Genomic DNA, 12,627 nt, shown 5'->3' on the forward strand with positions numbered 1-12,627 from the left:
ATGTCTGAACATTTTCTATAAGCATAAAAAAAAAAACAGTAGTTATATAAATATACGACCTGATCAGTGAAATATTTGGAGCCTCAGTGCAACATAACAGTGATATTTAAAAGTGAAAGTCCAACTGTGGAATGTCTTTGGAGAGTGTTGTTTGTTGATAGATCCCATCCGATCACAGGAGCATTGGATTTTCGGGTAAATGAGTTGATCAATTAGGTTGGACGAGTATCCTGAAGACTTTGTCTTAGTGGAGTGCCTTCGGCTTGAGGTTTACTTGATCTCTGGTTAGGAGACTGGAATCTCCTATCTGTGCGTCTTTTCCTCGCCGGCGTGGACCATTTATGTCTTTGAGTTTGCGGTATTAGTGAATCTTGATTAGATGGAGGATTTGTCCAGTCCAAAACCGTGGTGTTCGGAAGATCCAATGCCTGTAGGAAAGGTAATACATCCATATAGGTCGAGATAGAATAGGTAATGCCTTTTGACGAAACAATCAATGCAAAAGGGAAACCCCAGCGATATCTTATGTTTCTTTTTTGTAGTAGTTTGGTGACAGGTTTAAGTGCTCTCCTTGCTTGGAGAGTATACCATGATAAATCGGGATAAATTTGGATTGGGTTTCCATGTAATAATAGAGGTTGATTTGTATCTCTTAGGGCCTTTATAATGCCATCTTTAACATTGAAGTAATGTAGCCTGCAGATAATGTCTCTTGGGGCTTCCTGTGACAAGTTTCTAGGACGGAGAGATCTATGGGCCCTGTCTAGGAGTATAGGATTTTCAGCTGACTCACCCAGTATTAAGTTGAATAATTCCATGAGGAGTTCCGAAATGTTTTCTCCTTGTGATTCGGGAATACCTCTAATTCTGAGGTTATTCCTACGACTCCTATTGTCGAGGTCGTCAATATGGCGTTGTGTAGATGACCAATTCAGGATTTGTGAATTTAATGTTGTCGCTATATTTGTGATTTGCGCTTGTAATAAATCCTTTTCTTCTTCTAGGTCCGTCACTCTTAAGTTTAATTGTTGGACGTCAGTGCCCATCACCTCCATCTTGGAATGAAACAACCGTTCCATATTATTAATCATAAGTTGGATATCGGCCTTAGAGGGTAAGTTTTTCACCACTTGTTTCAAATCGATTTCGTCCTGATTGTCAGCTTGTTGAGAGCTGTCTGAATTACTGGGACTGTGTGGTTGTGGATCCGATTGGCATTCCGTCTCCGAAATACTCGAGGTCGCGGCCGCGGCCTCCGTCGAGCGATCAAGATTTTCTTAAAAATATTTGGTTAGGGAGCCCGATTTCGCGTTTGGGGTCTTCCCTGGGTGTCCCTGAGCATTAAGGTTTTTTTTTGGGTTACCCATTTTGTGGTAAGTTCTCCGATTGCAGTGGATTACAATTGAGTCTCGAGCAGGAAGGTTAGTGTGCGTCCATTAAGCTCGGCTGCCGGTCACGCCCCCCTATATTAGTTTAATATAGTTTACATATATATACATTGCTCCTCACTCAAATACAAATTATAATGCTAGATGATTTCGGCTGAGTGGCTACTTAGCCAGTCTCCGCTCATGTACCACCACCAATTAAGCATTTTGCAAGTACTATGCTCTTTACGATATATTTTACACTATTTTACTACTATAGATACAACATTTGCACAAATTTAAACCGTAAGTCAGGGCTCGGCTGTTGAAAGATGTTGAAAAAGTGTTTGGGATGACTGCCATTATTTTGACATTTAAAACCTCCATTTTTTTTAAACATTCATGAGCCAAGTTCATTTTAATACATTTAATGTTACAAAAAGGTGGTAAGAAGAAGCATCTTTGATGATCAGGTTTTGTGGGATACTTCAAGAATGACTTAAACTTGACCTGAAAAACTCACAATCAGCTGTAGAATCAAAGGTATCTACCAAAAGGGGTCTTGATTCTTCATGCAAAAGACACAGTATGGCGTCAAGAGAGAGTCTTATAGTTATCAGAAAGTCCATTTTGCTGAGGATAGCACTAAATAATCTAAATAATCAGCATTTTAATGTCTACCGTCTGCAAGAGTTAAACATTTCTTGTGTGAGCAAGGAAACACACTCATTTAGCAGAATGTCTTCTAGGGGATCTGTAATTTCAGTTAATGTTTACGCGGCGCTAAAAGTATATGGCTCACAGCAGGGGGTGGGACATGCTCTCAGTTAATTAAAGCTTCATGAGTTAAATGAGGTCTGTGAAATAAAGGACTCTAATTCATTGTGTGTAACTCCGTTTGCATGGGAAGCCTAATTACAGCATTCTGCAGTAACATCCCTGAACTAGTTCAGTGGCAGAGTGACTAATCCTGACTTTTCAGATTGTGTTCTAAAGAGTTCAGTGTAGGCCTTTTGAATTATGACTGAGTGAAAGTGGAAAAAAAAAAATCAAAGACAATAAAATACATTAGTTAAAAAAAAACATATAGATCAAAATGGTGGGTGTGATAGAAATATTCAAAATGTAAGAAAAATATATGAAACCTCTATATGAGCCCATCGAGGTTGTGCAATATATATATATAAATTACATTTTTGATGATGTTCAATCAGACGGAAGGTTTACTAAACATAATTTGATATACTTCCTAAATATACTAGTGAACGTAAAATTGATTTGTGACTAAAGTCACCTTCTTATAAACTGTATCGAAGCCAATTTGTGGCTGCGTGAACGTAACTGTCTTTCTTTTGATGAATATGTACATTTATTCATTATCAATATATTACTTTTTGTCTAAAAAAGTACCTATTCACCAAAAGGAGTCAAAGTCATGTACAGAGCTCAACAATGAAATACTGAAGAGTTAACCATGACGATCCATGGTTTTAGCTGCTCTTCTGATCTCTCAACTAGTAATAAAATGAGAGGGATATACATATGAATGAGCATGGCCAAGATTAAGATGCACATTCTCAAAATGCACAAAATCCAGCTTGACGATTTGGCCTGAATATATATATATATATATATATTTTTTTTAGCTATTTGCCTTTGTTATCTGTGAACTGAATCTGGTTTATTTACTAAGCCAGATGTTTCGGGAGCTAACCTTGTATTAAATTAGGGAGAGAGGTGAATATAACTGTAGTACAATGCTTGTGTATTCAGCTCATGCACTCAGTGCTGAAAGGACTCCATGAATTCAACATCATTCTCCGGGGAGACTCCGATTTCCTTGTTCCTTGTCCATTGTAGACTTCAGAAAGATCTCAGATCAGGGGCTGAATTTGGAAAATACATGCTTTATATTTGTATATTAAACTAATGAGGGAGTTACCTTCAATCAGGTTCCTGCTGCTGTAGAAATCTGCCAAATTGAACTTCTATTATTCACCCGAAGACTGATCTTATAGTTTTTACATTACATGCTTTTACCTACTTTCACCTGCCTATGCCATGAGTCAATCGGGGGCTGGCACTTTAATTGAAAGTTAGTTTGGCCCTCTAACACCTAATATCCAGTAGTCAGATCAGAAGCATACAAATACTATAATTTAACACAAATGTGTAATTTATGATTGAAGTATTTAATTCTGTTTTTGTTTTTTTTCACTATCCCATTTCTAATTGGCATCACATGCTATAAAAACTGGTGCTAATTATTTATTTATTTTCAATCAAGGCTCCTTTATAAAAAATAAAATTACTTGTGTTGAAGTGGCCCTATAGGCACTATAACCATTCCATCTCATTGTTCCTCCATCCTATGTTAAACCATTTTTAGCAATCTAACGTTACCTCTAACAACGGCATCCCAAAAAGAGGAAGTTCAGTAGGCAGGGTAAAAGGTGGGCCAGTGACACAAAAGGTGGCAGGTCCAACCAAACAATAAGCAGGTCAGCCAGGTATGAATGCACTGCCAATCACGCAGGCTGGCCCACTAAGTGCAAACCATGCAGACAATGCATGGTTTGCTGTTACAGTGCTCTATGCATGGTCCTGGTGCCCTGAGTGTACTTGGAGCATGTCTAATGTCTAATAAAGTGCTCACTCCATGCTTTCTGAAGACAGTTCCCCGGAGTCCTCAAAAACTGGACACAAGGGAACAAACTCAGGGCGGTGGGAAAAGTCCCTAAAATACAGTCTGTTCCTCTAAAATTGGAACAGTTCGGATGCTTGGCTTACTACTGAATGAGGGCTTCTGGCAAACCACAGCCCAGCCCCTACTAGAGGTATGGCCACGTGGACTCAATGCACTATAACTAGTTCACTGACATGAAGCAGTGTCCCTTTACACAATAAGAATGCAATAAAACCTCTAAGGTCAAATATCATCTTTAGAGAGTTTGAATTGGTCCAGGTAGTGAATACTCAATACTACAGATTCCCTTCAATAAATAGAGCTCCATTGTGAAAAACAAAAAAGAATCAGAACCTGTACCTGTGATTTACTTTAAACTGACTGAATGCTGAAACAGTGTTCCCATCATAATATCATCAGCTATAGCTAGCAATTTGTTGGGGCACTTTCTTGAGAGTAAGACAATACTCCGATGACAGCTGACCATAGTATGGTACACCAGTAATGCATCAGACAATAATTAGGCAAGTTTTAACCCCTTAAGGGCCAAACTTCTGGAATAAAATGGAACCATGACATATCACACATCTCATGTGTCCTTAATGGGGTTAATTCACAATTGCAAACTAAAGTATACTTATGTAACATATGCATCTATAAAAAAACAAAAAAACCTGGATGCTCTAAAGCAGGGGTGGGGAACCTTCGGCCCTCCAGATGTTTTGGACTACATCTCCCATACTGCTCTGACAGCCATTATGCTGGCAAAGCATCAAGGGAAATATAGTTTAAAACATCTGGAGGGCCGAAGGTTCCCTACCCCTGCTCTAAAGAGAGATGGGTCACTGGAGTCCAATCCCTGCTGGAGATCTAAAATTGGACACTGTCCCACACTGGACCTTCAGTGGTGATTGGACTACATTTCCCAAAGTTTAGACTGTGTGTAAAAAGATGACCATTATATACTGCCTCCTTTTCTTTCTTTCTTTCTTTCTTTATTTTAACAAAAACATTTTTATTGTGTGGGTCAGTGATTAGCAAGACACAATGCAAGACATTTAGAATGTTTACAATTCTTAAGACTCAAGAGGACTACAGATGGATAATTTATGTATACAAGAGACTCTATACAGTGTGGACCTGTGTAGAAAGGAGGGAAGACTAAGGTGTGAGAGTCCAGAAGTAAATGGAAAGTGAGAAAGAGTGTGTACAAGATACTACTTCCTTCAAATGTTCGCTATATGATGGAGCTTAACAACAGCATGGATTGAAGGCAACATATGTAAAATAAACATCCCCTTCTTGGAATCCACACATAGAAACACTAAACTCTGGAAACAATGTTTTATGCCATCATAGTCATTGTAAGTGGTTCTATAATCTCAAACTTATTTTTATAGAATTGTAGGAATCTGGAAATAGTTTTAATATATCCACTTTTTAGAATGCTGTAGTCTTGCAAAACTGGATGCAGTAAATGTAACCACTGCATCATGTTTATTTTCTAACTTGAGAACTATGTTTCCTTTTGGTATAAAAGCTCAAAATATGTGGATACCTCTGTATGTGAATAGGCTTCTTAATGGGTTTCTTTCTGGGTGGCTAACCTGATGGGAAATCATGTGAACAATATAGGAATTTAGATTTAAAACAATAATTTGTAATTTTAACAAAATTCTTGCCAGGGTAAAGTTAATGCCTGTTTTATTAACATCATGTGAATCAATGTGTTTCTCTCTTGGTAATCAACAGGTTAAGAACTGGGCAAAGTTCCCATATTCTGTGTTTGATAATAATGTAATGTGAACAATGACTGCCCAAGCAGGTTGGAAAGCATAAGAGGGCTAGCTGCGGGTAAAGAAAAAAAGATACTATGAACATATAACAAATAATACAGTACACTCTATTGAGTTACTTAGAACATTTCCTGTTGCCAAGGAAATAATGCAAGCAAGAGAAAGCCCTGGTATGTAATAAACCACAGAAATCCACTAATCGGAACACAAACAACATAAAACAAGCAAAAGATATACAGTAGTTCTCTACAACGGAAAGCAATAAATGGTAATATGGATTTTTGTTATCAACAGACTACTTCTGTTTTTTTATTAATCTGTTTATGATTTAGGCACATTATGAAATATCTTAATTTCTAAAATTGTACAGTATGTGAACTATAATTATGGCGTCCACAAACAAATAAATAATGTGCATTTATAGAGTACACACAGTTTGTGGATTCCATTATAATATGTAGCTATGAACTGTATTATGGTATCATTCATCTTATTTACGTGGGCTTCTTTTCCAACTACATTTTACTTTAGATTATTAGCTATGTTATTGTTATTACATTTGCATTGATTTTTTTAATTTGATGATCAGGTGTTACACCTTAGATTAATAGAACACGTCAAGCACCATAATCACTACAGAGCACTATAGAGTTTGCGGTACCAGGAGTGCCCTGAAGCAACTCTGATTTAAGTAGCTAAACAATTTAGTAAGACTTTGACTTCTTACCTGGAGTCTGCTGAATGCTGCTCTTCTGGTATGGAGAGACAGAATCTCCTGCTATGAGCTTCTGTTAATGCTCCTCAGCTATGCCTTGCAGAGCAGGGCCAGCTAATTGGCTCAGAGCATCAGCTCATCACCAGGTTTATCTCAAAACAGAGATATTACAATAAGAGAGGAAGCTTAGACTGGTGTCCAGCAGACCCCAGGTAAGAAATCAAACCATTATCAAATTGTTATCAAATCTACTTATATTTGAGTGGTGTCACTGCACCCCTTGCACCACAAATTCTAAGCGTGCTGTAGTGGTTATGGTTTTTGGATTGTTTTTGTAAGGTTATGGTAGACTTCAAAATATTGAGTTTATTGTGTTGGGACCATGCTCCCCTTGAAATTAGATACTCTGGCTAGCTCTCGTTTCAATTTGAATGGTAAGTGGTGCCAGTCTCCTGAGACCCTTTAAAGTTTCACCCTTTGTTTATCTCAGCGCTTAAAAGTGAAAATCTAATATGATCATCTTTTAATTTTCATCCAAATTAAGATCAAGCCAGAATATCTCGACTCAAGAAAAATGTGGTGTCAATGTGGTGAATACTGTTTCTCTCTAGCTATGCTCTTTAGTTAACATTTAGGACAAATTTTTACCAAGACACAAACAGGTGCTGTTCTGGGACAAAGGGCTAATTAAGGGGCAATCACCATGGAAACCAACACAATGTCCCTGAACGTACAATTTGAACCCAAAATAGCACGTGTTTTGCCCTAATGAATCTCGCATTTAAAGGGAAATTCCAGTGCCAGAAAAACGATCCGTTTTTCTGGCACTGGAGGGTCCCTCTCCCTCCCACCCACCAATCCCCAGTTACTGAAGGGGTGAAAACCCCTTCAGTCACTTACCTGGGACAGCGGCGATGTCCCTCGCCGCTGTCTCCGCCTCCGCGACGCTCCTCCTAGTGATTACGTCGGCCGGTGGGCGAGACTAATCTCGCTCACCGGCCGAGGAGACCTAATGCGCATGCGAGGAAATTCCGCGCATGCGCATTACGTCTCCCCATAGGAAAGCATTGAAAAATCATTTCAATGCTTTCCTATGGGGTTTTGAGCGACGCTGGAGGTCCTCACACAGCGTGAGGACGTCCAGCGACGCTCTAGCACAGGAAACCTGTGCTAGAACCCAGGAAGTGACCTCTAGTGGCTGTCTAATAGACAGCCACTAGAGGTGGAGTTAACCCTGCAATGTAAATATTGCAGTTTATGAAAAACTGCAATATTTACACTTGCAGGGTTAAGGGTAGTGGGAGTTGGCACCCAGACCACTCCAATGAGCAGAAGTGGTCTGGGTGCCTGGAGTGTCCCTTTAATGTTCTCACTAATGTAGTCTTCTCATTTTCCCCTAGAATCATTGTTTCTGTAGTCAACTCAACTTCTCTGAAAATGTTTAGGCTCATTGAATTATTTTGTATAGCATCATAGTAACAAACAGCAAAAGGAACACGGGATGAGCACAATCATCCTACAGTCACACATCACATACCGATCTATGATTCCAATGCAGTCTTTGATACGTGATCCTCTACACCTGAAATAAAAACAGATAGCAGTAATGTTAACAAAACGGCAAATAAGTGGAATACCAAATTTTGTGAGAAGGAATGGGAGAGGACAGGAAATACATAATTAGAAAATAATGGAGACATAAAAATAGGGTGTTAATAAGGCAAAACTGCAACCTTTTTGCTACAGATAGAGTGAAACTCCCAACATTCTCAAGTAAAATGAAAGCTAACTATGGGTGACACGACCTTCAGTCCGTAACAGTGGGATGACTCAATCTAGGGTTGTAGAGCATAGCACAGTAGACATAATGTCTATAATATAGACAGAAACAGAAAGAGTATGAGAGAGAGGGAGAGAGGGGTGGCAAGTGAGAAGAGAAGAAAAAGGCAAGAAAAGTTAGGATAACAAAAAGAAAAATGTAATGTGTGGGGGAAGAAACAAACATAAGAACCATAAAGTTACAGCAAATACAGCTATTTCCAACGTATCATGTTGCAGTTTTTTTATTCACTAGCAATGCAAGTCTGTTCTGGAGGCGAAACTGTTAACCAGACTGCCCTTTGTCTGAGCTGCCACCAGGACAGTAATAGAAATAATTAGAGTCATTGGTTTCCAGAAAGAAGCAAACAAAAGAACAGGGTATGAAGGGTGCACCCTCCCTTCCATTGCTGGCATTATTGCTACCAGGGCAAGCTTCACCTGCGCCAGCGGGGGACTGTGCAATGCCAAGGATTTGTTTTTCTGCCCCATTCTGGTTTTCTGGCTTATAAAACACTGAGCCCATGATTACCATCCACAAAAGGCACAGCATTTCTGAGCTTATCTTTATTAGAATGGCAGTTAAATGGCCAACACACAATTATTTTCCGTTTCTTTTCTCTATAAACCCCCAGAGCCTGAAATTAGAATTGGCAATTGCAGAGAAGCTGATGTGGACCTGTGCTTTCAAAGGAAATAAAAAAAAAAGACTTTAAAACAGATTGGAAATTCTGGAAGTCAAAATAAGTTATAATCAACAGGTTTTATCCTTCAGGTCCCTTGAGTAGTCAAAGCTCACTTTTATGGCAAACAAGACCAACATTGGTGATAAGCTGAGTGCATACCACTATACATTAACCATCCTTTATTCTCAGACAGACAGTTTATTCTTGAAGTTGGAACTTGAATTCTGTCACAAATGGCCCAAGTGCTGGTCGAGACTGAAGGTAATAAACTTATAATGTGTGAAGTTCATTTTTTTAATTCCTAGGCTTAGTGAAGTAGATCAAATTGTGAATCACTGCCCAGGGATGTTGAATTATGTGCAGATTTTTGTAAAATTGCTTTCTCAGAAGCTACCAAGTCCAGTGATTGGAAAATCGCGTCAATGAACATGAACTCTATGAAATCCTTAATGATGGTTGCCTTCAGGACTAATCCTAAGCAGGGGCTTACCTATTGTTTAAACTACGCTACCAGGAAGAAGTCATGAATTATTATTGTTCTTCGTCCTGCCTACGTTGTTCTTCGAGCTACTCTTTAACTATTCCCAGAGGTTATAAGGAAAACCCAGACATTTGGGGCAGGTGAAAGTAGGCAGGTGCAGTGTAAGGTAGCAGCCTGCATGGATGAGCTCCTGTTTTTTGTGACCTTCCTGGCATTAACTTTACCGAACTTCCTGGCAGTGTTCACAGCCTATGGCCAACTGTCAAACATGAAAATTAACTACTCTAAATGATCTCTTCCGCAAGGGCAGGCACTTTCAGTCCACCAGAGTTCCCCCTTCCAATGGTTAGTCTCTACGAATAAATATATAGGGATTTGGCTTACCACCAGACATCAGGAAATGTTTGCACAAAACTTTACACCCATCCTGACACCTATTCGGACCTCCTTTAAAGGACTTGGAAAAATGGTCATACCCACTATATCTTAGATAGGGAGAACTCAGGTGGCAAAAACGAATCTCCTGTCTTTCAGACAATCCCGAATAATCTCCCTCTGACCTTTTTTGCTGCACTACATATGGAGAGGCAGGAGGAATCCTTCAAAAATTATCTCAACTAGTTCTACTTAAAAATAGCAGGGGCCTGGTGGTCCCAGACTTTAAAAAGCATTACTTGGTGTGTAACCCATTGCGGTTGAAATAGTGAACTAAAGAGGGTTTACACATAGGATGGAAGCAGGTAGAGGGATAGCTAAAGAGGACAAAAACACCCCCTTTAGTTGGTACAGCCCATTCAATCTTACTGTGGCTGCCTGTGGGCAGATGGAGGGGGCTGGAAAGTTGTCAACCATTTGTTAGGACCACCTTGCATACATGGCACTGTTTTGCACTGAAATATGATCTTTCCTTCTTTCCTCTTACGATTTAAGTACTGCCAATTACAACACTACATATCAAGTGTCCCCCAAAAGGTCATGTCTCTCAAGAATTGTCCGCTTTGGAATCATTGTGCATCCGCACTGACCTCTTAGAACATGGTGTATCCCACATTTATGCTTTACTCAAATTAAACCCACCGGCCCCACCCCACCTATGCTGGGAAATGAGAAAAGTTCCTTGGTGAAACCTTCACTGAAGCCCAGTAAAAAGAAAGATTTTTGACTTAACTCACCACTTATGTTCTCTGGGAAAACCCAGGAGAGCCTATAGAAACAGCAAACACCGTGGTACTGCAACCCTCAATTCCTGCAATCTATAGGTGCTTCAGACAATGGTAAATGTTGATGCTGCCCACAGAGCCTTCATATATGGTGGGAGTGCCCACTCAATATGTCCATTTTGGTCTAGCGTTCATACGTTGCTTACTAAATTCTCAGACTCTCCACCACCTTTCATCACACTAAAACCCCTATCTCTTGCTATACGAACTAACAATCCGTATCCTGAACATAGCTAAACAATTGATACCATTTTTTTGGAGACAGCAAACTAGTCCTCCACTGAACTTGTTGTAGGAAGAACTACTCACTATAGAGGAACTTATATTTGGAACCTATGATAGAATGCAGAAAATATATGGACATTTGGTCCCATTGGCTACTTTTCACCTCTAACAAGGGGATCCAGCTTATGCTACAGTAACATGCACACCGACGGGGATGACACCCAGCCTGCGGTCTAGAGATTTGAAGACACTTTCTACTGCTGATGCAACTTGCTTTCCTACTTCATTTCCCTACTCTATTCCCTTCTTTTCCTTTCTTCTCTCCATTGATGTTAAGGTTCTAATGGGAGCCTGCAGGATTTCACCCTCGAGGTCTCAAGTGACAAGCCTGGACCTTGTGTCTACCAGCCAACTTACCCCATTAAGAGATCTGCAGGTCTCCCATTACATATGGTTCCCTACATGCTCACTGAGCCTCTTGGGGGGAGGGGGACCTGCAGGACCTAACATATACATAGTTCATTAGTCCAGTGTAACTTAAATGGCTTCTGTTGCAGGAAGACTGGGATGTGCATAGCAAATGTAAATGCAGTTACACATGTTTGGAAGTGCTACTTTTGTCCTTCGTTGTAGTGGACCTGTGGATTTCATGAAGTTATGGCAACTGATCATTGGGGCCTGAAGACAAGAATCTCTCTCAAATCATGGATCTATGAGTCCAACTGTGTACTTTTCATGCCTATACTATCTAAAACAACGTAATAATCAATAAACATGTATTTACAAAAGAAACCAACTTGCCTAATATCATGCAGGTACCCCTCGTACTGCCAAAACAGCACTGATGCCTTGAGGTATTGATTCAACAAGACCTCTGAACATAATCTTTGGTACCTGGCATTACAACATTAGCTGTAGATCCATTAGGTTCTTTAAGTTGCAAGGTGGGCCTCCATGGATCAGATTTGTTGTTCCAGCACATCCCATAGATGCTCAATACAATTGAGATCTGAGGGAATTTGGAGGCCAAGGCAACACCTTGAAATTTTTATCATGTTCCTCAAACCAATCCTGAAAATTTTTTGCAGTGTGGCAGAGTGCATTATCCTGCTGAAAGAGGTAATTGCCATCAGGAAACATGATTGGTATGTGTCAAAGTAACATCCACAAGTATATCGGGATCTAAGATTTCAAAGCAGAACGTTGCTCAGAGCACAACACTGCCACCACCGGCCTGTCTTTTTCCCATAGTGCATCCTGCTGCCATCACTTGCTCAGGTAAATGAAGCGCCCGACCATCCACCTGATTTGAAAGAAAAAGTGATTCAGCAGACTAGGCAACTTTCTTCCATGGCTCCATGGTCCAGTTCTGACGCTGACGTCCTCATTGAAGGAGCTTATGGAAGTGGACAGGGGTCATCATGGGCACTGTAACGGGTCTGCGGCTGGGCACCCCCATACAGAGCAAACTGTGATGCACTGTGTGTTCTGACACCTTTCTATCATGGCCATCAGTACACTTTTCAGTAATTTGAGCTACAGTAGCTCTGCTGTGAAATCAGACCAACTGGACTAACCTTCTCACCCCATGTGCATCAATGAGCCTTCGGCGCCAATTACCCTGATGTTAGTT

At 40.0% G+C, this 12,627-nt stretch overlaps 1 protein-coding gene across 1 annotated transcript in view; it reads right to left on the reverse strand.

The window, feature by feature from the left end:
• Window positions 1–12,627, reverse strand: part of ERBB4 (erb-b2 receptor tyrosine kinase 4) — a 797,331-nt gene that overhangs the window by 165,074 nt on the left and 619,630 nt on the right. Inside the window, exon 16 of the mRNA XM_063429955.1 lies at window positions 8,102–8,146. Within this exon, the coding sequence (XP_063286025.1) occupies window positions 8,102–8,146 (45 nt within the window). The remainder of the gene's footprint in view (window positions 1–8,101; window positions 8,147–12,627) is intronic.

This window comes from Pelobates fuscus, chromosome 8 (assembly GCF_036172605.1).
Source record: "Pelobates fuscus isolate aPelFus1 chromosome 8, aPelFus1.pri, whole genome shotgun sequence".
NCBI lineage: Eukaryota > Metazoa > Chordata > Amphibia > Anura > Pelobatidae > Pelobates > Pelobates fuscus.